Source organism: Spinacia oleracea, chromosome 5 (genome assembly GCF_020520425.1).
Source record: "Spinacia oleracea cultivar Varoflay chromosome 5, BTI_SOV_V1, whole genome shotgun sequence".
NCBI lineage: Eukaryota > Viridiplantae > Streptophyta > Magnoliopsida > Caryophyllales > Amaranthaceae > Spinacia > Spinacia oleracea.
In genome coordinates, this window is record NC_079491.1 from 38,299,271 (window position 1) to 38,325,544 (window position 26,274).

Here is a 26,274-nt window from a genome sequence, read left to right on the forward strand (position 1 = left end):
TTCATCTCGAAACCTTGGACATCAAGGTAGGGTGGCGGGATGAAGGTCTACTAAACGTGAAGATACCGGGATAAAAGTACATTTTTAAGGGTGCCTAATGCCTGTGGTTACCGTAAGTTACTTTCACATTATGGTAGCGGGATGAAATTACACACTAAAGAGGAATCTACCTGGGTAAAAATGCATTAAGGTTGCTTTCGATCACAGTAGGAAACTAGGGATACCTTCACTTGCAGTTTAAACAATTGAAGGGTTCCTTGGTCACCATAGGCAAAACAGGAGCATGGATCTAAAATCATGAAAGTAAAAAGTAAATATTAGCAGATTTCACTGCAGATAATTAACTCCAATTTGACAGGTATCCAAACACATTTAAGACAACCTCAACTGCCCCTTCCCCATTTCCCTCAATATTTAGTATTTACAATTACAACCCAATTAGTTACTCCCCCCCTTGTCACAGTGAAAGTAAAGAAAGAAAATGGGGTTTTCAAGAAAAATGTTGGTTTTGGTTTTAACATTTGTGGTTGCTGTTTTGTTAATTCAAGAGAGTAATGGGGAACCTCTAGTACCCATACTTTGCATATTTGGTGATTCTGTTGTTGATTCAGGAAACAACAATGGCCTTTACACCCTAATTAGAGCAAACTTCCCACCTTATGGAAGAGACTTTGTCACCCACCAGCCTACTGGAAGGTTTTGCAATGGAAAACTTGCCACTGATTTCACTGGTGAGTCAAATACTCTATATCTCTCTTTTCTCTATTTCTCTCTTTTCTCTCTTCTCTGTTTCTGTATTTAACTTTATGGTTTTGCAGCTGAGAATCTGGGGTTCACAGCATACCCAGCAGCTTACCTAAGTCGAGCAGCACAAGGGAAGAACCTACTCATTGGCGCCAACTTTGCGTCTGCTGGTTCGGGTTACGCCGAGAGAACAGCCAGCTTATATGTAAAGTTTCATGCAAAACCTTGTTAACTCAGAAAACTTAACTTTAATGTTAAAGACTAACTTTGTTGGGGTTTGCAACTGCAGAGGGCGGTATCTCTTACGCAACAGTTGGGGTACTACAAGGAGTACCAGAGTAAGGTGACAAAAATGGTGGGGATTGAGAAAGCAAAAGGGATGTTCTCAGGTGGAATTCATCTTCTCAGTGCTGGAAATAGTGATTATCTTCAGAATTACTACATCAATCCTTATATCTACAGACAGTATACACCTGATCAGTTTGCTGATCTTCTTATGACCTCCTTCTCTAACTTTGTCCAGGTCTCTCTCTCTCTCTCTCCTAAATCTCCTCATTTCACAATTTAAATGCATACTGAAATAGCAGTTGGTATGGTGCACCTGAAATAATGTCTTGATGCACATATATACACACACTCTAACAAAACAGACGCCGTTTCAAAGCAAATGAACACAGCACACTTTAAAGTTTAAAATCTCTTTTACAATCCCTTTCTATCTATAAAAAGGTACACTAACTCAAGTTTGATTTATTTTACAGACATTGTATGGGCTTGGAGTAAGAAGGATAGGAGTAACAAGCTTACCGCCAATGGGTTGTTTGCCAGCAGCCATTACCCTTTTTGGAGGAGGAAGCAACCAATGCGTAGAAAGACTTAACAAGGATGCTGCTTCATTTAACAGCAAACTTAATGGCATGGCACAGAGCTTGCAGTCAAAACATGCTGATTTAAAATTGGTGGTCTTTGACATCTACCACCCTCTCCTTGATATGATAGCACATCCCATGGAAAATGGTAATTTCTCGATATAGTTAATGGGTTTCCTGATTAAAATAAGCAGAGAGTATATGATTATCAACTTTTGTTTGTTACATGGAATTACATACATCATGCTAATTAAACAAATTAACCAGTTAAGTTGCATGTTAGGAACTCAAACTTCATGCAGCATGTATTACTGATGCTCACTTCGCTTCTCAAGACATCACTTTGGTTCCCCTTTAAGTAGAAAGAATCCCAAGGAGCCCAAGGATACTACTTAAACTAAATCTGTCCGTGTCCCTAAAAAATAGGTCACATCTGATTTAGGGTTATTTTCAAGGATTTTAATTAAAATCCACAACTTTCCTTCACTAATTAAAATTTTTACATCACCATGTCAACGTGTCTTCCACCAGTTCCACATTAAGGGGGCGTTTGGTTGGCATGGGTAAAGGGAATGAAATCAACTAAGGGAAAGAAGGGGAATGAAATCAACAAAGGGAAAGAAGGGGAATGCAAAGCAAAACCCTTTAATAGTTTAATATAAAATGTTTGTTAACCATATTTCATCTTCCCCGTAATCCCTTCTCTCACACAGTCACACCGCAGACCACATCTCCTTCCGCCGCCGCCACCCCATCTCATTCCGTTGCAGACCTTCTCTTATCACCGCCGTCAACTACTTCATCTTTGCTACAGACGTCGCCACCCTTATCTCTCCATTCTCTTGTTTTTTCACCATCTCCATGGCAAATTTGATGTTTTAATGGTCTAATTCGACCATAAAAGCACCAAATCTGGAGTGTTTATGGTCGAATTTGACCATTTAAAGCCATTATTAATGATCAAGGAAGGTAACTTTTAATTTTATCTTGATTTTTTTTCTAACTATTTCGGGTTGGTGTTGCCGTTTGGTGGGTTTTCGTGGCGGAGGGGCAGGTTTTCTGGATTGGGTAGGCTTTATCGGGTGAGCTTGGGTGGCTGGGATTTCAAGTGGTTTTGAAACTTTTTTAAGATGGAATTTGGGTTGTTTCAGGTGCAATTGCTGGTGATTTGGGGTGGTTTTAGGGAAGGGAAGGATGGCTGCGGTTTGGTTTCATGTGGTTTCGGTCTAAGATGGTGGGTGGCAGGTGGTGGGGTCTGGTGGGTCGGCGGCAGTGGGTGGCTCCGATGGGTTTGGTCTTATAAAGGTCGTCAAAGTCAGTTACAATGGCTGTCAAGGTGGTCAAGGTAGTTGGATGAAGAAGAGTTTGGAGGTAAGAGTGATACCCTGGGGGAGTGGGGCTGGGGTAAAGGGAATGATTAAAAGGGTCCAACAAACATCAACAAAGGGAATAAAGGTAGTTGATTACCATTCTCTTTCCCGAAGCCCCCGAAACAAACGCCCCCCTAAGGTTATCGTTAAGGGTGATATGGAAAAGTTTATACTTCGTATTAAATTGTGTTCCTGTTTTAGGAGAGATTTTTTTTTGCCTCTTTCTGAGGGGTTCCTGTTTTAGGAGTTAGAATGGCCTAAAATAATGATATAACATACGGACTATTATTTAGGGACAGGGAGTATTTAATATAGGTGATTAGGTGGGTGAAAGAAAGAAGAAAAACAAAGAAGAAAAACAAAGAAGAAAAACAAAGAAGAGCATCGAGCCTATTAAGTATTAAAACTTAGCAAGCAACTCCATGTTTCACTAGGCTACAAGCCTGATAATCCAGCCGTGAAGACAAAAAAAAAATGAAATAGGGAGACTACGGTCTACCATGCATACAAGTTTTTGATGGGAACTGTTTGATGCAGGTTTCTTTGAAGCAAGGAAAGCTTGCTGTGGAACAGGGACAATAGAGACATCCTTGCTTTGCAATGAAAGGTCTGTAGGGACATGCTCCAATGCCACACAGTATGTCTTCTGGGACGGGTTTCACCCTTCTGAGGCGGCAAACAATGCACTGGCTGGTGTTCTCCTAACTCAGGGATTTCCCCTGATTGGTTAAATCACCACGAAACACTTCAAGTATTCCTTCATCCGTATCAATGCAGACAGGGCTTTGGTCAACCCTGCTTCTTTGGCAGACGTAATTTATTTGAATTGAAGGAGTGTAATTTAAGAACTAGTTAATTTTGCTCTTTGTAAACCATGTGGGGCTTAGTAACAGTTTAGTAGTAGAAGACATCATCATATTGCTAATATGAAGGGTCCGTCACTGAATCCAAGACAATTCATATTAGCTTTGCAGTCTATGATTATCACTTATTAGTTATTACCATGCACCTTTTCTTCTTAGTTCTCTTTATTCTTTTGTTCCTTTTTTCTCTTTTTTTTTTTACTTGCATCACGGTGATAGCTAATAACCAATACCCAAAAGCAGGGGTTGGTGCTAAGGTTTTGATATCCAAACCGAATCTGCAATACTTACCAAAATCTGATTCTCTTGAATTTCTTTTTTAATTTTTTATGCATAGAGAGAGGTTATCAGGACCTCAGCTAGCACAGCATTGAAAAAGAACTGTGTTTCCATCTATTTTTTAAAAATTATTCAGATAAGAATTCTATTTTTTAACTGATACAGATGGCAGAAGTAAAATCTTCAATATGCGGAAAAAAAATGAAAGCTAATTAATACCTCATGACTCAGTAGCGGCAAAAGGCACTCAAGAAAGTTCAAACCCTGCATTTGAGTTGGTTGCATATAGAAGCTTCACCCTCAATGTACTAGCCCGTTTATAGGTAGGCAGCTATAACAAGTGAAGAGAGCAAGAGGAGGAAAAGAGTAAACAGGACGGAATGGCATACCAAGATGATTTATAATTTTCAAACAGCTAAGTGACAAATTACCTAGCGAAACTTCAGTGTCCGAATATTACCTTTAGAGTATTGTAGCATGTAGAAGCTGAGGGTAACCTCTCCACATCTTGTCCTCCAAATGCTGCCCAAAGCGGCACATCACATGCAACCTAAGATTGGACAGCATAGCAACAAGAAATGGTAACCTTAGTCATGCATTCCATACACAAATTGTTACATTACCATTATCATGTAGAATCAGCAAGCATTAAAAATTTCTCCTCACTATCAAGAAAATTTCAATTTAACGGTATGAATTTCTTCTGCTCAATTTTCTAAACAAATGAGTCTCATTTGGTAAATCGCATATTCTTGGAATACCTTATGTATGGTAAAAGTTGGCTGTAAATGTTTGAAGCCAAGTAATGGAGCTCGTGAACAACTTGTAACGAACTTAAGAACCATACACCGTTCTTTTGGCTCAAATCCCGCCATAACCTGCCAAATTGTATGCAGAAAATATGTAGGCTAAGCAAGTTAAGTCCAGCACATAATTACAATTCATCATAATTATTTCCTCAATCTGTTCTTTAGTAATTGCAACATATTTTATATGAATGATTTCTTAAAAGCACTGATCAACGCAGTGGTGAATACTCCATTTATTCTACTGTCATACGATGAAATACAGTTAAACAACATGCTTAAACACCATAAAGAATCTGGCTGGGAGATTAAAGGAAGTGCATGGATTACAATATTATTGGTTCAAAAATATTGATACAGCTAGCCTCACCCATGACACCCCCTTCCCTACACTAGTCTTATTTGTTGATGAGCACCTAGATGGGGATTTTTAGATTCGTAGTTTCACTATCAGATGTGCTTCTTTGGTTCAAGGTTGGCATGTGCATAAGAATGAGGCACAAGCACATGGTTGCTCATCTGCCACATTCCTTACTCAAATCTAGAAAAGAACAGCCAACATGGATGGAAGATACAAATATTCCCACAAACTAATATAAAATTTATTCACATCATTGGGAATTAAATGAAACAAAAAAAAAATCTAAAATACGATAAAATTACCTCCCAGAAGAGTTTGACAGTTCGACTTCCCTCAGAGTAGCCACCAGTATACCGTGTATTTTTCTGCAGATCATCAACATCAATATCATGGTTGCCACCTGAAAGTAACTGTGGAGATTTCATCAAATTTCATTGTTCAAATCAGATAGCTGAAATATTTATCAGGTACAGCTAACACATAGTTCCAATGTATAAAAGGCTCAAGGCGCGACAAGGAGATTTAGAGTTCCCTGCGCCTTGGGTGCGCCTCGGTGCGCGAATAAAAAGTAAAAAAAAATGTGAAGAAATGGTGTGCGCCTCAGGGGGAGCATGTGCCTTAGATGCGCCTCATCTAAACCGCCTCGCCCAGAGCATAAAAGGCGCTAGCTTCCAACGCCTTGAGCTTCAGCGCCTCCTTTTTATACACTAACGCGATAAATTCACATCTTATTACAGACATCAATAATAAACGTATACGAGTGGGAATAAGCGTGCAAGGATGATGTGCGCATGTTTATTTCAGAAATGGTGCTACCTTCATTTCCCAGTTCTTGTTGATTCAAGTTGTAGGAGTAAGCGTTGAACATTTTTTTTTTATAAGAAAAAAGATTATTAACAGTAGGAAAAAGGAGAAAGCTGTCTTTGATCAAGTTGTAGGAGTAAGATGTCCTTTGATCTGGAAATTATTTTTACAGATTCCCTAATTTCATTGTACCTCCCCAACAGAGTACTCTTGAAAGCCCCACCGATAAGTCAAAAGTTATAAAGATAATAAATGTGTGCCCTTGCCCCACAATAAGTCAAAAGTTAACGAAACTCGTGCAAAGACCCTTGAGTTTCTCACCAACCACGCACACCACATAGTTGCTATGAAAGCATTGCTTCATAACAACCTGTTCTCCTTACCTTCACCAAACCCTCCTATAAAAAATTTGCAGGTATCTCTGAAGAGCAAACCGAAGATTCCTCATTAAGCGCAAACAACTTCCTCTAAGGTAACTCGCCATTTCACAATGAAGAAAACATGTGAACATGACTCACTATCGGCATGACAAGGCAAGCACTGTTGAAATAACCAAACCTGGCCTACGCTTTTGAAGCATGTCATTAGTGTTAATTCTCACTGACACCACTGTCCACATTAGAGCTTTCAACTTAAGAAGTACCTTCGCTTTCCAAATGGAAAATACTGGAAACTTAGGGGATCCATCCAAATACTACGGCAACCGTTCGCTATTTTGTATTACATAAAGGAAAAAAAAGATTGACCAGCTGGGAAATGCACTTCCAAGGACAACCATGCATTACACAACTAACACTTTGAGCATCCCACCCAAACCATATTTAGTATTTTGAGTAAGTTTTCAACATTATGCTTCCGACCAGACAGTTTGTATTAGTATTTTGAGTAAACTAGAAATTGGCTCATACTTAGTGATGAGCGTAATTGCCCCATGATTTCCACAGCAGATATTGAAAAAGTTATAACTAAGTCAATCAAAACGTACAGCTATTCCACTCTTTTACTGCAAACAACATCAGCGCCACTTGAAAGGGAGGTGCCAAGGTTGCAGTTCATGAGTGTTTGCGAACCATAGGGTAAGTAATGAAGATTACAAGTCTTTCGTACATTTCAAAAAGAAGCATAAGATGAAATTAATACCTGATTAAATTCACTGGCATTGAATAACTTCAACCACGATGGTGAAATGAGATCTGTCAATCCTCTATAGAATGCATTTGATAGTGGCAATATCTGCAATTTACATCACATATCAGAAAGTTAAATACAACCAGGCCCAACGGCATTCAAGCCCTGAAATATGCAATCAGTTAACTGTAGACATTTCTATGTACCTGTCTATTAAGTTTATAATCTGCCATAGCATGAATGTATTGCAACTTATTGTCTTTTGTCACAATGGTGTCTTTGCCGCCAGGTCTAAGCTCAACGATGTGCATTTTTCCAAATGATTCCTCAGTGACAGTAAAATCGAGTGAAAGTTCCTTAACATCACCTTCATAATTCTGCAAATAAGAGTACATCACAAGTCACACAAAGAGACAAGCCTAAAACTAAGCCAAGGAGTTCAAACAAATTAGATAGCATAATAAACCACAGTAAATCCCTCCATATGAACATATGATAACCAAAGGAAAGCTATGCATTATAGTTTGCGTTTTTTCCGCAATTATCTCCCAATGCAAAAACTGAAACTTGTACACTTCAACCCATACAATCCCAAACATTTTTGATAACAAAAAAGTTATATTGACAATACATGGTTATATACTAAGTCCCAAATAAGGCAAGCTTTCCTTAATTAGGACAGAAATACAGTTACATAAAAATTTCCCTTTTCACCTAGAATCCTCGTAGATGATACACTGAACCTGAAATCCCCCCGTCGCATAACCCCAAAAGCAAAGCTAGGTAGGCCCTCTGATGCATCAGTTACACAAATCATATCATGAGCTTAAAACCTATCTAATTGAGCTAGCCAGTGGCTAACCTCAGTTTAAGGACCTTCTAAGTCTGAATGCAGATTAGCATTGTGATACGGTAAACAAGGGCTTAAAATATTTGCACTCTCTTAAAGTGAGGGAGGTACAACTCTGCGTAACTGTATGAACCCAATTCAAGGGTATAGAAAGACCATGGTCCGTGCACTTTACTTTAATAACTCAGGCTGCCTTCCCAAATGCTACACTGATCATGCAAAATATCACCAATGTTTTGTTTTATTAGCTAATTACTACATTGAAATTTTAGTTAATATGAGCTTTTGATAAGTTTTATGGTTCTGTGATGTTATGCCATGGTGGCAAGCGAATGGGAAGGAGAAACAACACCAAGAGACATGCTAGAGTTTTGAGGGAAAACTCCTTTAAGGGGATGGAATGGGATACATAGAAAAATTGTTGTTTCTGTAACAGAACTTACATTCAAGTTTGAGAATGAATTCTACTTTAAGGGGTAGATGCAATACCTCTCTCTCTTCTCTCTCTCCCCCCCCCCCCCCCCCCTCCCCCTCTCTCTCTCTTACATTCAAGTTTGAGAATGAATTCTATTTTAAGGGGTAGCAGATGCAATACCTCTCTCTCTCTCTCTCTCTCTCTCTCTCTCTCTCTCTCTCTCTCTCTCTCTCTCTCCCTCCCTCCCTCCCTCCCTCCCTCCCTCCCTAACTTAAGGAGTGATGTATCACAAACAAAAGTTTACTAACAAGATTTTCTTGACTCAGACATCCATCTAAAACAGTATGCACTATGCGGAAACTAAGAGTTAGATCCAATCACCTTTTGAAAGCAATTCCATTTAAAAGAACAGTCTCTTGCAATCAATTCCATACAATAAACAGATAATGAGATCATCAAAAACTTGACTATATCTAGAAGTCTGAGAAAACAAAGCTTTTGACACATATCAAACAGTATGAATCCAATTGTAAGTTGATTCAAAAAGTTTGAGATTTTAGTGGTAAAACACAAATTCAATTTTTTTTTTAGGTGGTAAAACACAAAATTTCCTAAGAAAAATGACATGCAATATTTGTTTGTAGCTTTTACATCTTAGGGTTGTCAAATGTCCACATGAAGAACAACAAGACATCATTTTGATGGCACTTTTTCTCCACTCTCTCTTCTTCATAGTTCTGATACGTACACATCATATGTTCCACAAGTTTGTTCTTATAAATAAGCAGCAAACAGATTTCAAGTGAATGATACTCAAAATTAACTAATTTTACCTTGACATACATCAGATTTCGATACAGCTCTGAGTCAAGTGTAGAGAGTTCATCAAGAAAGCAATACCGACCCAAGAGCTTTTGGACAAAAACATGTGAAAATGAATAATCCAGTAAGATTTCTTCATAGAGAGCTTTTCCAACGATTCTTCCAACGAATTCAATCATCTGGATACCATTCTCTTGAAATCTTGCAGCCGTATTAGGGATTAGTAGTCTCTCAGAAGTTGATGTCTGACAGAATAGTCCATACCTTTGCATCAAGAATCGCAAACGCAGGCTTTACTTACATGAAAAAATGAAAAAATTAATGTAAGACAAGCATGCAGACAACTTACTGTGGGTCAAATCCTGCCTTTGAAATGTCAGTTAAGAACTCCTTGGACAAACCACCATAATCCAGGCCAGCCTCAGGAAGGCCACATTCACTAACAAATGAAACATGTATAGAGGATTTTAATCTTGTTCCCAGATAATTCAATTGCTGAAATCCATCTTCAATCAAGTGACCCCTACGAACTACAATCGCAATGGATCTTTCACCAGGGGCATTGAGTTCCCCAGTCATCCTGCGAGAAGACTTGTCCATTTTAATGAACTCTCTAAACATCTGCACCCTGCCAACAAGGTAAACATGTAAATGATGTATATGACTAGTATAGACTTTAAAGTTGGAACTTTGGAAGCCACAAAAGCTTAGCTTACCAACCAGCAGATAAACATGTAAATCTAAAAGGTCCTGTCCAGGGGCGAAGCCAGACTCGGATATTAAGGGGGCCCAGACGATTCTAATAAAAATAAACATAAACAATACATAATAAACAAAATAGGTGATATATTAAATTACTAATATGATATCCAACAACAATTAGCTTTTACATCATATATGCACCATGTTGGCTTTGTTCCAAATAAAGGTTATGTAGTGTTTTAAACCTCTACAAAAAGGATTCAAAATCCAAATTTAAGATCCATAAACATGAAGTACAAAAGACAATCAAAGTAGCGCTCTACGCTCCTTCATGTCACGTCAATTAGCAATGTGAAGGACAACTGATAAAAACAATCACCTAAAATTAATTTCCCAGAATTAAGTAATAATAACAGTTATTCTAAATAACAATACAGCCACTAACTTGCGAAATATTAGGAATCCAACGAAAGAAAACAGATCAAGGGATGACAAATAAAGTTAGGGTGAATAATTGTTACAATTTGAAATATACTTCGTAATAATTACATATGCTCAAAATTGAATTAATTGTAAATCATAAACTCACAAACTATAGATCAAAGATGGGATTTGCATCATACCTTAAAGGTGTTGTTTGAATGATGGAACAATTTTCTTTGTCTCTAACAGATTAAGAAATGAAAGGGAAAGCTTTTTTTGTCTATACCCCGTACCAAATTGAAACAATGAGAGAGAGTAAGAGATAAAAATAATCTCCATAGGAAAGTCTGAAAACTTGATGAAGCTCACTCTTGATGTTCCCAATGAGCTTCAGAGTACTTGAGTACTTACTGATACACGGTAACACGGCAAACCAATGTACTTTTTTTAGCTTTTTTTAAATTTGTATATTCAGTCTAGTGACCTTAGGGGGCTATTCTAAAAGAAAACTATCTGATATTAACCTTGAGCCCGCAGTATAATAGGGGTAGTTGGGCCTTTAGGGGGGAGGGGGGGGGGGGGGCATGGCCTACCTGGGCCTCCACTATGCCTCGCCCCTCGTCCTGTCAATCTCATACTTAACAAACCTTTTAAGGCCCAAAATAAAACCTTTCAATCCCGAAAATTAGAAATTGAACTTCAATCATGGCCGCATCTTCCCATGTTGCCTCAAACACAGAGAGGCCCTTCCATTTCAGCAGGACCTCTGCTTCCCCATTCCTAGGGATTATTCGCATCTCTCGGACCTCCTACGGTTCTACCGCGAGCTCTAAGTTATACGTGAGCTGTGAGGGGTACCATAGTCGTACCTATTGTTCGCTTGAGCTGTGAGGGGTACCATAGTCGTACTTATTGCTCGCTTGAGCTGTGACACATAAAAAACAGAATGTATTTTGTTCTCCTGAGGTAGTTCCAATTTGTTGGCCACCTTACCGATACGTTTAAAGATTGGGAATGAGCCATAAAAATGGGCTGCCAACTTCTCGAAAGGTCTCTTGGGTAAGGATTTCTACCGGTAAGATTGTACCTTCAAGTTGACCATCTCGATGAACTTTCGATGATACTCCAACACCACTGTGACACATAAAAAACCGAATATATTTTGTTCTCCTGAGGTATTTCCAATTTGTTGGCCACCTTACCGATATGTTTAAAGATTGGGAATGAGCCATAAAAATGGGCTGCCAACTTCTCGAAAGGTCTCTTGGGTAAGGATTTCTACCGGTAAGATTGTACCTTCAAGTTGACCATCTCGATGAACTTTCGATGATACTCCAACACCACTATAGTCGTCTACTCCATGGCTAGCCATTTTTCGTGAAGAGACCCAACTTTTAAAGGTCTAAAATGGTGCAGGATTCGACCTTTTAATGCGGCCCAAGATCGGACTTGGTCCATTGGTACCGTTTAAGAGACTCTCCTTCCAAGGCCACCACTTGCGGCGTCTACTTTTTCCTCCTCGGTCAAACGACAAGGCAGTAAATTACTAAAGGATCCATCCATCCGGATTGTCTGCCTCAAAAAGCAGCATCTCCACCTTCCGGTAACGCCAATACCCTCCACCATGTCCTCCTCCATTGGGTCCCTTCCTCTTTCAGACACCCTTCCTACCTCACCAAATTCTCTGAATGGTCTTCCTTCTCAATCGTGTGTGGTTCGTCTATCTAAACCTCGAGGTTTATGGTGGCTCCTTCCTTCCTGTTAACATCTCTCGAATTTTTGACTGAAAAGTTTCTTGTTGTGTTTTCATGGTGGACAACTGCACATCTTTACTTTCGCGGAAACGGTTACTCCTCCCCTCCAAAAGGACAATCGCCTACTCTACCTTGTCACCAATTTTTTTGGGGCTTCTATCTCATTGGCTGCTCGAATCTCTTCCAAGGAGGTCCTCTTCACTACTTTCGTTACCAACTAGCCGATGGAGTTTGCTAGTCCATCAAAGCGTCCCTCAAGTGAAACAAAACACTCCATCAACTGCTCCTTCACCCCCTCACCCCATCCAGTGCCTCCATGCCGTCCTACCTCTGGGTGTTTGAGATAGGCAATCTCGCCTGCTCCGATACCAAGTGGAACAAACTTCTCTTTCTGGCAACAGATAAGATAGAAAAACATAGAAAAACATAGAAAAACACACGAATTTAGAGGAAGGTTGAATGACTGTATAATTGATAGAGCATAAAGCTTGTGTTACAAGTTCAGAACTTTTGAAAGGTTCTGTCTCTCCCAAGGCTACCCAATATGTTCCAAGATGATTCCTTGCCCTTCCCCTTTTAATTACAAAACACCAGTTCAAGACAAAAGTCATTAAGCAAAAGTAGGTAAGACAAAAAGTAGTTTGAATGATACAACAAGCTTTAATGAACTCAGGGACTGCATCCACTATGTGTAGTGGTTCCTTACTTCTTCATGGTGGATGTTCCCATTGTCCTGTTGAAGTTCTTGTCCCTTCCCTCTTCTGGCATAGGCCTGGAATATTGGAGGAGTGCACTCGGATTTTATTTTATTTTAAAAAAAAGAAGGGCAAGCACAAAACCAAGTCGTTGGGTTGTTCAAATAGTGGAATCAATGAGATAGATCACAACTGAAGAAGCTAATGAGGAAGAGTTCAACATAGTTTCAGAGCGTCGCAAGTGTACATTTGGTGTAAGGTCCCTATCAAAAAAAAATGGCTTGAGCTGGAAACTGTTAGGTGTCACCCACCTATACTACCCTGAGGCTCAAGGAGCTCCTTCGAAAACCATAGTGTCAAACATATACTCCCTCCGCCCCTTAATACTTGCACCGTTTTGACTAGACACGCTTGCCAATGCACAACTTTGACCACCAATATCTTTAACTACATATTATAAAAATATTAATACTTTGAAAATATATATAAAGATGAGGCCAACGATATATTATATACTAACATTTGTTTTCATATACTAGAAATAAAATAGGATCAAAGTGAATTATATGAATAGTGCAAAAAGTCAAAACGGTGCGAGTACTAAGGGAGGACAGAGGGAGTACAACAAGCCCCTCCTCAATTGGCTGTTACTTATATCAGTCATGGGAAATGCTAGAGGTAGAGGTTTAAACTTTATAGGAGTGCCATAACGAACAGGTAGCATCTATGTACGAGGTGAACATCTAGGACCATCTTAGAGTCATTATTAGACAAAAAAAATTGTAGTTTAAAGCGCTTGGAAAAGAGCAAATTCACATGTTAACTCAAAGACCTGCAACCACAATGTAGGTCTTAATTAAACATTCCAAAATCTTACTTTAACCTTGTTCTTTTCGACTTATTTTGACTTATTTCATACAAAATAAGTTAAGTTAAGTTGCAAGGACAATCTAGTAATTCACGCACAAATCAATTTATTCCATACAAAATACTCCCTCCGTTCCTAAATAAGTGGCTCATTTGGTGAAAAACACGGGTATTAAGAAATGTTAAAAATGTGTATGAAAAACAATGATTGGGAGCGTTTTTATGGGGAAGGGGGAAAAGTAGATGATTGTTTATTGATAAAGTGCAAATAAAAGTGGATGTGGGGATGGAAAAGTGGGAAAAGTGTAGAATGTGTAAGAAAAAACAATCATGATTTATGGAAAAGTGGAAAAAGTGTATGTCAAAAGATAGAAACAAAACACTTAAATAGGAATGCCCCAGGAATACAGGAAACTTATTTAGGAACGGAGGGAGTAAGTTTTTTTTCCAAACAAAATAAGTCCAGGCAAAAAAAGTTCAGACTTGGGACAAAATAAGTCGAATAAGACAGATCCTTAACTATGGTGCTTACCTTTCCTCAAAAGGATATACATGGGGAGTCACAGTTATAAAAGAACCCATGCATGGAAAGGTCAAACTGTCATCTGAGTGAACTTCATGAGTCCTAGCAGCCATAGCAATTGGAGGCCTACTCTTGCGAGCTGGTGAAAGCCACAAAGCAGGAGGGCAAAATCGATGTCTGCAGTCCCTTTCATATAGCATTTGTAGACATCTGGATGCTGCATCCAAAATCTGTTTATTTTTCCGAGCTGTATTATGCAGCAAGCCATTATAAACAAGGGTATTTAGCATTGATGCAATCTTGCACTGCTGCTCCAAGGAAAAAGGAACCTGGCTTACACAACAAAATGCCCAGTATTAGTAAGGGAAACAATGGAAGTAAGCCCTGTAATCAACCACAAATATTGTTACCTGTTTCTCATAGAATTCTATATCATCAAGAATCAACAGCAGGTGAGCATATGTGGCACAAAATAGATGAATTAGACATGATTTTTCCTTTGAAATGCTTTCAAGACCACATCTTAAAGATTCAACATCCCACATATCATCTAGATTGATGTTTCCCTGACTGTCTCCAGTTCGACCACCAATCCCATCAGAGAAATTATCTGCGTGTGTCTGGGATTTTCTACTAACTTTTTGCAATACGTTAACCCATTTAGCAGCACCATCTTTACTAGGCTGTTTTTGCTTTCTCTTTGAAACCCCAGCAGACTTATTCCCATACATTTCAGTAGCATGGTTCAAGTCATCTCGAGAGGACTGAGCGACTTCAGGAAATAAAGCATGCTCCACTTCTCCCCAAATGCTGACCAAAAATCCAGGAGTAAAAGATAGCATATTTAGAACTGGTAATGGACCAAGCATCAAATTCAAGGCAGAATATATTCTAACCATGTAAGAGTAACAATGAACAATATCAAGCAGTCCCAACACTTTCATGTGTTTAAGATCTGACTTAGAAGTAAAGGTATCGTTCTCATTTATGAAACCATTGCTCTTTACTGTGACCATGAGTTTTGAAAGATGCCACTGCTGACAAACGGGTCTCAACAGGTCCATGTAATTTAAAGATCCAAAGGTCGCCTCTGCCAGATATGTATACATCCCAAAAGAACTCCTACTATCCTCCGACAGTTCATGGTTTTCCTTTTGTACCAATCGATTGTTCTCAATCTCGGTAAGGAACCTCTCAGCGAGGGTATTGAGAACATGAACATATCCAACTATGTCTACACCATCAGTGAAACTGCTTGATTCAATGGAGCCATTTTCACTCTCTGTTACCAGGCTTATAATGTTTGAAAGAGCCCAACCAACACAGGGCATTTCCTTAGGATAAGAAACTCCAAAAAGATCCATCCTTGAATATTCCATCAAGATCTTCTCATTTGAGATCTGCCATCACCTGCCATAAAATGATCAGCCGTCTGATGTTTTACAATGCAAGGTCATATGACTTATAATTAATTTAGGAACACCTCTTTTTTTACAAGAAAAGAAATTTCATTAACTTGATAAGAATTACAACGAGTAGACCAGGACTCCACCAAACTCAAGAAAGAAGGGGGAAAAAAATATCTTCACTCACGCACACAATCAGAATGGGACACGCTAAGGAAGACCCCATGACAGCAAGAGAAGCTGAAAACAATCTTATAAGGAACAACGATGCTGAAGAAGACACCAGATCACAAGAATCCTCTCATTTTTTTTCCACGTGAATTTTTTTTAGCAGTCCCCAGTTTTATATTCATGCCCCTTTCATGAGAGGGGCATTCAAAACTGTACTTTGAAAAGAGGAGTCTAAACGTCCATCGGCCATTGTAGGGAATGCTAGATCAAGTCTCCTTAATTCCGCCTTTAATCGACGCAACAGGATGATGTTATTTACTCCGACACTAAAAACAATTCAACATATTTACAAAAATAACCGAGAACATTTTGATCATTTCAAAAAGATTTACACTTCTTGCAGAGAGTGATTGACGCAATTTAAGAGCTTTGGTTTTAGGAGAGTTCCTAATAAACAATACAAACATATTTCAAAAATATATTTATAGTTATGTAATCATAATTAAAATTTCATAGTGATCCACTACTTGTTACTCACCAGTAGAGTCTGAAAGCAGGGCAGTAAAGTAGATTCATGCCTCAAAGCACGAAGAATCACAACTGGGATACGTTGAACCAGCCACGGTACTGTAAGTATGAATAAGCAGTACTGCTCTGCAGCACATTGCATATCTAGTGGTGAAGAATCCTTTTCATTTGTGCTGAACACCAGAAATGGTCGCAACACTAAATTTATTGCACTGGCGGTAATCAAGAACCTATCATCCTTCTGAACAACACTTTGTAAAGAAAAAGAAGCTCTCAACTTAGTCAAGTATCCCCCAACAGATTTATATAGGCCACTTTTATCACTGCAAATAAACCTAATCAAATCCTTTACTGCTATGTCTGCATCCTCACGCTTTTCATCAGATATGCACTTCCAGCCCCTTGAATCAGCAAGGGTGATAATCAAACGCATCAATAATACAGTAACAGCACCAACTTCACTATTCCCTTGTGAGTAATTATCATAGTCCAGAAGTATAAATGAGCATAAAGAGACTAGCTTCTTTACTTGGTAACTCCACATTCGTTGCTCCTCATTTGTACCAATTGCCAAAGAACAGAAGTTTATATCTAAGTCTACATATTTTAAAACAAAAAAAGTATCAAGACAAATATACGAACATATCGACTTGCAAACTATAAATTGACTTGAAAAAACTGAAAAAGATATAAAGTTGTCAAATTTCCAAAGTGCAATTAGTATTTAGCAGACTTTAAATATGGGCATAGAATACTCCTTTTACACCCTCTTTCTTATTTCTTTCGCACATGTCCGACATTTACCCTTCCACAGCACTACAGCAGAGACAAAAATAGAGTAATTATATGCGACGAAAAATCAAAGGCATTAACCAAAGCCTCATATCATTTTCACCATATCCAAATTATGACAGTCAAGCATGCATCGCGCCATTACTATTGGTATCATCATTATCATTACCCCATTGCCTCAAAGAGGCTCCCGCAAGAAGCGGGGTAAGGGGGGGTCGGACATAAGCAACCTTACCCCTGCAATTGCAGAGAGGTTGTTTCCAAATTAACCCAGGACGACCATCTTCTACTTCAAGGAAAGGAAGCGAAGAGGTTTTAAGAGCCATTTTGATTAGTCCATTACATCCCACAACCAAAAGAACAAATCAATCATTGGCTCCATCGGAAATGGACAAGCCATTACTATTGGTATCAGGTATAATAAAAATAAACATTGAAATCCAACACGGGAATGCAGGAGATGTATAGGAATCCTTTTGCAATATATACTCCCTCCGTTTCTTTTTAAATGCATCACTTTGAGTCTGACACTATTCATATACTAACTTTGACTTGAATTTGAATATGTACGTCAGTACGTAGAGTAGATTGAAACAGAAGCACTTAAAGTTGTAAGGTAGTGTTTGGCCAAGCTTCTAAAAGTCGTTCTCAACATGAGAAGTAGTAGCTTGGCCAAACAAGGGGTTTTAAAGAAACAGAAACAACAATCCTAGAAGCCCAAATGGTCCAAAAATAGCTTCTAGAGAGGGTAGAAGCAGAAACTCCAAATTGGAGCTTCTAGGAAGTGTTTCTCGGGGAGCTGAAATACCCATATAATGAAACTTTGTGTCATCCAATGCCCTTCATTTTTTTAGAAAATACCGATATATCCAATCTAAAATAGCATTCTCTCTCCTCTCAATCTCTTATTAGCTCTCCTCTCGTTCTCCTAATACTCTCTCCTCCCTTTCCCTAATTCTCTCTCCTCTAAGCCTTCTCTTTCTATAATTTCTCATTATCCATTACTAATTCAGTAATATTTTATGGAAATTGAGTCTTCTCCACCCAATCAACCCCACAACCTCCATCACGGTAATCTAGACAAAAAAATTGTAGATCTGATTTTACAGATTGGTCCTATAACTTGCAATTTCCTTGTTTTTCACGAAAGGATTTTAATTATAAGACGGAATTGACTTTTGGGTATTAGTTGGTATAATGGCTGCCATTGTTATTGTTGAAAAATATTAGTTTCGTATAAAGGAGGATGAAGAGAATCAGAGATTAAAGCAAAAAAAGAGAGAACAAATAAAAAGATAAGAAAAAAGATGGGAAGTTTAACATTAATAATCCCAACTATACGCGGTCTTCTAATATTAATTTCAATTAAATATTATTCCAGATTAATCCTAATTATGTACTTTCCCTTCTTTAAACAATCTTAATAATTTTAGAACCCCTTATAACAGTTAACTTCATTAATTGTGGGTCTTCCCCCTCTGTTCTTCTTCCTCCTCCTTATATAGAGTAGTTGTTATGTTATTACTCCGTATAACAAAGGCTTCACCATAGCACCTCAAAACCAAGTTCCTTCCTATTCGATCTGCTCCTCTCTCTTCCACAAACGTTGACACGACAATTTTTTTGTTATTCTGGGTACTTGCTCAATTTCTCCATCATTTCCGTTTTCTTACATCCTTCAAAAAGCGGAAATATGAACATACCAATTCTGGGTTTCAATGGCATTCAACTATACTTTGCGGTGGTCTTAGTGGCAACCATTCACAACCAACCATCTTTTAAGTTCATCCTTTAATCGATTCCAGCCATTGAGTCCCCCCTACATTTGTCTGAATTTCCTTAACTCCTTCTTAGTCAATCGGACTTCCATGGCTACTCATCTTCTTCGCCATAACCATGCAGTCTCATTCTCTCTTACACGACCAGTCTCACTGACTTCATCATCAACGACAACAATTTGACAATGGGACTTCATTTTCAAAGGATGTCGGTTTTAATATCTCGAGGTAGACTCCTCTTCAGTTCCATACTTCTCTGTTATTATTTACCTCTAATTTCCATATTTTTTTTGTTTGAATTTTCGAAATTGCCGTACTCTAGTAAATGCACTTCTTATTCGAATTGTTTTGTTTTATTGGGATTTTATTAGTGACAAAGTTGTATTTTGAGGAACTAATTACCAATACAAACTCCACAACTCAATTCTTAAGAGACTTGAGGTGATCTGGTATGGCAGGAGTTGGGCTTTTGGGGAGGAACGACAAAGAAAAATAATAGAGAGTGGAGATGTGGCGGTTATCTGGTACCGCACAACTGCACAAGCAGGAGGGAAGGGGATATTGGGAGGAGGAGAGGGAATACACAGGCTTTTACTGGCTTTGAAGGTTGCAGGTAACATGGAACTGTTTTGAGAAGGCTTAGTTTTAAAAAGCGCGCTTTTTTGCGCTTAAAGCTCGGAAGCTCGGAAGCTCAGAAGCTCACAGCAAAACGCTTCTACGCTTCTGCCAGCCGAAGCCTAGCGACATACAAGAAGCGCGCGCTTCCTAGCACTTCGGTGCTTTTGCGCTTCCTAGCGCTTTTGCGCTTCTTGTAGTCTGGGCACATCATACCCTTCTTTTTCATAAAAAATAAAACCACGTGACTCTAATCTTCTTTTTTAAAGTATCATGTGATTTCTTTTTTTTTGAAAAGCGAATATTTGGGAATTTTTTGAAAACCCTAGTGCAATTTTCTCCCGTAGCCGGATTTCTCTAGCCTTCTCGCCGGATTTCTCCCGTCGGATTCTGAATTTTTCTTTCATCGTTTTGATTTCTCCTTTTTTTTTCATCTTTTCTTTCCCTATTTTCTCCATATTATCTGAACTTTTGAAAATTTATTATTTCTTTTCGGGTGCGTTTCGCCTACGAAAAGCGTGCGCTTTGCGCTTAAGCTCCAGGGCCCTTTTGCGCTTCAGTGCGCTTCGCGCTTTTTAAAACTAAGTGAGAAGGATATGGGGATAGTTAGGATTATTATGAATTATTCAATAATTTAGATTAAAATGAGAAGACCACCAATAATTGGGATTAGTGTTGTTAATTTTTCCAAAAAAGATATAAAGATATAAATAATTAGTTGAAAATTATTGAGAAAACAGGCCAAATGTCTCATGATGTACGGTATTATATTTGACCCACTGGTTAAAGGATATTTTATCCAAAAATTGATAAAAGGATTTTTTTATGCAACATGGGCCAAACAATGTTAAGTGGATTGGGTTTCTGAGAAATACTTCTTAAATTTTGTGGCCAAGCACTCCTGTTTCGGAAAAGTGTTCCTCTGGAAACAGTTTCTATAGAAGTACTTCTAGGAAACAATAGTTAGTTTCCAGAAGCTTGGCCAAACAGGGTCTAAATTGAAAACTAAATATTTAGAGGTCACTAGATCTCGACTTTGACGAGACTTTACGCAAACAACATGACTATGTACACATTTGGTAATCATAGCTAGCGGCTTTCAGGGATGAGTACCAAAGACAAAGAAAGATAGAAATTATACATCCTTGTACTTTTTGTTAGAGGGAAAAAATAAAGCTTCCTGCTGGAAAGAGAAATTTTGGTTTCAGGAGCTGTTGGGACTTGAATCTGGAATTCGAATCGGTTGATTAGATTCAATTGTTTGCAGTTGTTAATTCGGTCCTACTACATCTGTAAATAAAATCAACCAAGTCAAGGCAATTGTGAGCTAGTAGATAATATATTATACTTTCGGTTGCCATATCTCGTTATGGAAGACAGTGGAATGATAATTTTGAAAAAGAAAAGAAGTCGGGAGCAGGAAGGAGAAGACAAGAAAGGGAAAAAATCTTGTGCAGTCTTGACCGTGCATCTCTTGATCTAAGTTTTCATCATTACTCCTCACCCTTCTCATCTTAAGGGGGCTTCTCATATGAGCCAACGAACATTTTCTGTGATAGATAAAACTGAGCTTTTTATATGTTTGGTGCTTTGTTCACGCACAAAGGTAAAAAGTAATTTATCACCCTAGAAAAAGAAAAAAAAACTACTTTAATCTCATATTACGTCGCTGCACCACAGCAACACAGGCATACAGGTGTTTTTAAAGAAGTAAATCAATATGACATCATTATTTATTTTAGAAGTTGTTATGTACACTTGACAGTATTTCAATAACATAAAATACGAAAAAAATAACTAATAAATAATCACTTTGCTTTTCTCTTTACCATTCTAAGAAGAGGTCAATAGCTCAACTATAGACTTTAGAATTGGGAAAATCGTGATTAAGATAATCCTTAGCACATCAAAACATGACCTACATAAGAAGTTGTGGCACACTAGGATTCATAGTTGCAAAGCTTTTTGGACTAGAAAAGCATTGACATAATTTGGCAAAATAACAAAATTCATTGTTGCAAAAAAGCATCATAAATTATAAACTACAAAACCAAAATTTGGAAACATTATATGACCCTTAGATAATGTTACCTTTTCTGAAATATTTTGTCTAAGAGCTATTTCTGCTTTCTCTACAAATGCTTATGATTTCCAATATAAGACCCTGCCCTAGTTAACAGTGGGAACTGTAATTGTATACTTTCACTTCTAATCTTACTTACTTTCTTTCCAAACGAGAATCCATTCTTTCTTTAATTGATTCTTTGAACAACATGCTGTACCACTATCAGCGCAAGTTTTTTACTTCATCTCAAACTATTTGCCTTATTCAAAAACACCTTTTCAAGGGAATGCCAAGAGGAACTTGGGTTATAATTATACGCAATTCTGTTCTGCAAGGTTTTTTTGTGCTATTCACCAAAGCTTAATTTCTATTACTAATAATGAAGTACATAAACACAGATGCCTCAGCATCATCACATGATGCAAGTTCCTCTGCTATGACAAGTTTCCTGAAAGAAAAAGTAGGTATCAAACTTCTCAAACACCTTAGTTCAGGTCTATCATAAATCCAAGTAGCACCAAGATGAATTAGAAGCTCCAGAGAATAACCAAATGCATAATTATATCAATGCGCGCACTGTTGGATATAGAGAGAGGTGGTGACTCTGGGGAGTCTATACAGAAGACTAACATAAATTACTGATTCTCCATCTTGGCAATTTCATAAAAGGGTGCCCCAACTTATAATTACTCCAAGTAAGCTTCTTCAATTTAGAAGTTTTCTCAACATACTATAGGCTTTAGGTACTTGATGAAATGGATCAAAGTAATTTGGATCTGCTAACTGCATATGAGAGGAACTCCCACAACAACAAATTTGCAAGACATAGCAAAGAGTTTTGGAAAGCTTAGGAATCAATGCAGATTAATACCCAGATTAAAGAGCAGGGATGAAAAAGAGAGAAGATTGAGCAAGAAGGGATTAGCGAAGCTGGAAATGGGGGAGAGGAGCAAGATAAAGAAAATAATACAAGAGGGCAAGTGTTATTGGGGAAAGAAAAGTTCCACAATTCTTCAAGGGCTTAGTATAATTAAGTCGAGTAGGATGCACAGGAGCTGCAACGATGCATAGTTTGGACTTTGGACTATTGTGTAACAACGGAAAATCGGAATTATTGTCATCGGAAAAGCATTCATTCCTAAAATATTATTTAACTCTCATGTGTATTAGTGGCTGAAAGAAATTTGAATGTGAAAGTTTAGCCTTTAGACAATATGCTTCCAAAATGTTTTCCGCGCATTATGCAGATCTTGTTTAACAATTGATTAAAGAGTCACTCAGATAAGGCAGTTCACCATAACGGAAAAGCATCAGACTGTCCCCTCAATAACAACGTCCAATTGCAATTGCAATTGCAACTCAGCACATTTTATCATAACCGAAAACATTATATTTATCAAATTATAAAAATTCAAGCCTGGGCATTAAGAATTAGAATAAAAATGTATAATACTAAGCTAGTCAAAACAAGTACAACAACAAACAAAGTTACCTGTCGAATTTAAATTTTCCAATAATATCACAAAACAACTGCGCATAGTGTTCACATCCTGATATTGGACAGTGTGGCGTCTGAGAGATAAATGAGTGATGAAAAACAGGAAGGGCCTCAATAAATAGCAGGAAATCCATGTTTTCTTCATTGGCCCAGAAGCATCATGTACTGAAAGGCTCCATTCCTTTTGAAGCTCCAATGCCACTCTCATCGTCACATTGTAGCGTCGCCAAACCCTCTGATAACATTTACGAGAAAGTTAGCTCCGTTAGAAAAGAACCTGGAAAAATCTTGAACGCTCTCTGTTGTTACCTTTCTTTCACCAGATATGCACCATATGCAGATCAAAATAATTTCAGATAGAATTCAATAACTTATGAAACTAAAAGAGCCAATTCAATGAAATTGACGAGAAAAATTTGCATTTTGAGACAATATTTAACACCATAAAACTGGATCCCTAAAAATTGAGAATAGAAATCTAGCTCAGTAAATTCTTGTTATTTACATGTGCAGACTACTTTGCAATAAGTTTATTTTCTGAAGGGGTAGACCATGCGTTGCAGAAGCAACTTGCCTTCACTATACCCTAACGGGTTTTTTGTTTGGAGGGATAGGGATTTCTTATCTCGTCTCACTCTTATCCCTGTTTTGTTTACAAGGAATTGGCTTTTTATGAGGGACGGGCATAAGGATAAAATGACTCCTTATCCCACTAATCCGGTACCTAGAGGAACAGGTATGAGGATGGGGATTTGTCATATTTATTGTGAAAGGACAATTATACCCGGCATAAAATGATGCAATTGCTTCTCTTCCTTTTTTTTTTTTTTTTTTTTACTACGAGGAGTTCCCACAGCCTTTGGCGAGAGAACTAATCTCCCGCGAGAGTTTGCATGCGTACCTCGATAGGCAGCATCCCTCCCAGCTGAGGTCTATTCCATACCTAAGGCTCGAACCCAAGACCTTGGTTAAGGAGCAAGAGGCTCTTAACCACTCACCTGGTCACCCCAACCTCAATTGGTTCAATTGCTTCTCTTCCAACCTGTTGTATCTACGCCCACCTTTTTATCAATTGATGTTGCTATTTGCTTGTTTGTTCCTCTTCCAATATGGCAATATCGTCTCACCATAACTCACTACCTTTCAGGGTAAGAGCGTTTTTTGTTTATATTTTAATTTTATTTCGTTTTTAAGTTAGAAAGAAGTAGAAGATGGGAGAGTTATTATGAAGCAAAATAAGGGTGTGAAATGTAGAAGATTCTCAAAAAAAGGGGAGAGAAAAAGGTTTTAGAGAGAGAAATGGAGGTTTGTGCAGAAAAAATATAGAAATTGATTATCAAGAGGCAGAAAAGGAGTGAAAAAGAACGGAAAATTTACATTTTCTAAAAGGGATATTATAGAATGTTTATTTATTTGGTTTCTATTATATCCAACAATTCCCAACATATTTCCCATATCCTAAAAACAAGAGATAGGAATACAATTAATGAATTCCCTGTGTCAAATTCCTGATTCAACCTTTGTCCATAACCCTCTCTCATAGAAAACAAGTCGTAAATCAATTTTATACAGTATTCGCCTATCGGAGTCCACCAAATTGTATGAATGCTATTTCTAAATCAGCATGTAGCCCATACGCATGTCATACAACAAGCAATGCCTCCCCTCGTCTGTAATGGCATAGGCCCTCCAAGGAGTTAGCTTGCGTTAATGTTAGCCTGTTAAAGTGCAAATACTTGATTTGAGAAATGGATTTTAGTTATCTATAGACCACAGTGTTGGATCATATGATGCCGAAGGTACCAACTGGAAAGGGACGGATCTAACAAATACGGTTTGTCCCACCAAATTCCAAGGTACCAATCTAGTAACCGTGAGCTGAATATGGCAGTGGCCTCTAAGACCCAAACACCAGATGAGATGCAGCAAGCTAAGACTAGATAGGATTTTTTACCAGTATAAACCCTAGGAAACTCTTGCTTCATGTATCAAAATTTATTTATTTTCCTCAGTCATAAAGTTATAGAACTAGAATTACTGTGGAGCACTTCGAGAAGATGAGATAACACAATAGACAACTCTACAACTCACATAAATATGAGATGTAATCAAATGCCATCAAAGACTAGGAATATAAATCAAACCCTAACGAGAAACAAGTTCTACAACGGCTCTTCTCCATCCTACTGTTAATAAAGTGGAGTCAATTCATCATATAGGTGCGCACATTCATGGGGTTAAATATGAGTGCCTACTTTCATTTTCAATTTTTTTTTTACCAACTCTAGCCTACTTCATATTCCTGACCATAGCTACCAGCATTCAGCACTAGTGGATCGTGTCGTAATCTACATCCCTCAGTTTGAAAGGTGCTACCATTCATAATAACCGTAACTCGGAAGCATAACGAACTTCTAAATAAAACTTAAAAGGCACTGCTGTTTTACAATCTAGCCTACAAGTAGATTCAATTTGTGAATAACATGCAAATAACTAAGTCACATTGATAATCGAAACAGCGAATTCGACTAATGTGTACAAATTATGCCGATAACAGACAAAAAGAGGGAGTACCTGGATAAAGAGAGAGGCGGAGTTAGCTCGCCGAGCAAAATTCCGGAGCTCTCTTTCATGAGAAACCCTTTCAAGAAGAGCATCCCTAGTAATTTCCTTAGTACTTGCTCCTCGCAGTGACACCTGTTAATTCGCATCCAAAATCAACAAATTTGACATCAAAGTATGACTAATTTGGTACAGAATTTCACTACAAATGTGTAATAACACGCAAAATGATCGAAATGATGCTTGATTGAAGCCTTAATTGATGAATTTCAGCATAAATTAGGAGAGAAAGAGGAGAAGACGAAATTACCAGATGTTTGTTGAGATCATCCATCAAATTATGCGATCATGTCGTCATTCAAACGCTTTTGGTTCCGGTTATTACCAAAGCGAAGCACCAAACTCAACAAAGTTTCGACAAATTTCTAAACAATTCCCTGTGCGGCTATGCCAATCAAGTGGTATTCTTGTCAATAGAAGTCCACGTGCTACTTTGAATAAATAAACTAGTTTTGGGCATAGGCGATGTCACGTGTTACTAATTTTCAAAATGATAACATCAAACATGTCATGCGTTAGTGGTA

The 26,274-nt window shown here is 38.0% G+C and overlaps 2 protein-coding genes across 3 annotated transcripts; one reads left to right on the forward strand and one right to left on the reverse strand.

Annotated features, from left to right (window-relative positions):
• Positions 1–343: 343 nt before the first annotated feature.
• LOC110797152 (GDSL esterase/lipase At5g03820-like) lies at positions 344–4,004 on the forward strand. The gene is made up of 5 exons (XM_022002247.2): positions 344–731; positions 819–949; positions 1,034–1,267; positions 1,506–1,761; positions 3,521–4,004. Exons 1-5 carry the CDS (start codon positions 482–484, stop codon positions 3,712–3,714), a joined length of 1,065 nt encoding a protein of 354 aa, XP_021857939.1. The 5' UTR covers positions 344–481; the 3' UTR covers positions 3,715–4,004.
• Positions 1,347–26,159, reverse strand: LOC110797151 (E3 ubiquitin-protein ligase UPL7). Of its 2 annotated transcripts, none has more exons than XR_008921573.1 (15): positions 26,001–26,159; positions 25,703–25,825; positions 23,123–23,363; positions 16,391–16,977; positions 14,686–15,675; positions 14,285–14,604; positions 9,661–9,939; positions 9,323–9,575; positions 7,431–7,601; positions 7,237–7,329; positions 5,595–5,692; positions 4,887–5,003; positions 4,586–4,675; positions 4,345–4,456; positions 1,347–1,790 (listed from the first exon to the last, which is right to left on the reverse strand). XR_008921573.1 is itself a non-coding variant. In XM_022002245.2 (15 exons), exons 1-14 carry the CDS (start codon positions 26,022–26,024, stop codon positions 4,373–4,375), a joined length of 3,480 nt encoding a protein of 1,159 aa, XP_021857937.2. In that variant the 5' UTR covers positions 26,025–26,159; the 3' UTR covers positions 1,347–1,790; positions 4,345–4,372. The 2 variants fall into 2 exon arrangements, 1 of the variants encoding a protein (XP_021857937.2); XM_022002245.2 differs by having other exon boundaries at positions 5,595–5,702.
• Positions 26,160–26,274: the final 115 nt, after the last annotated feature.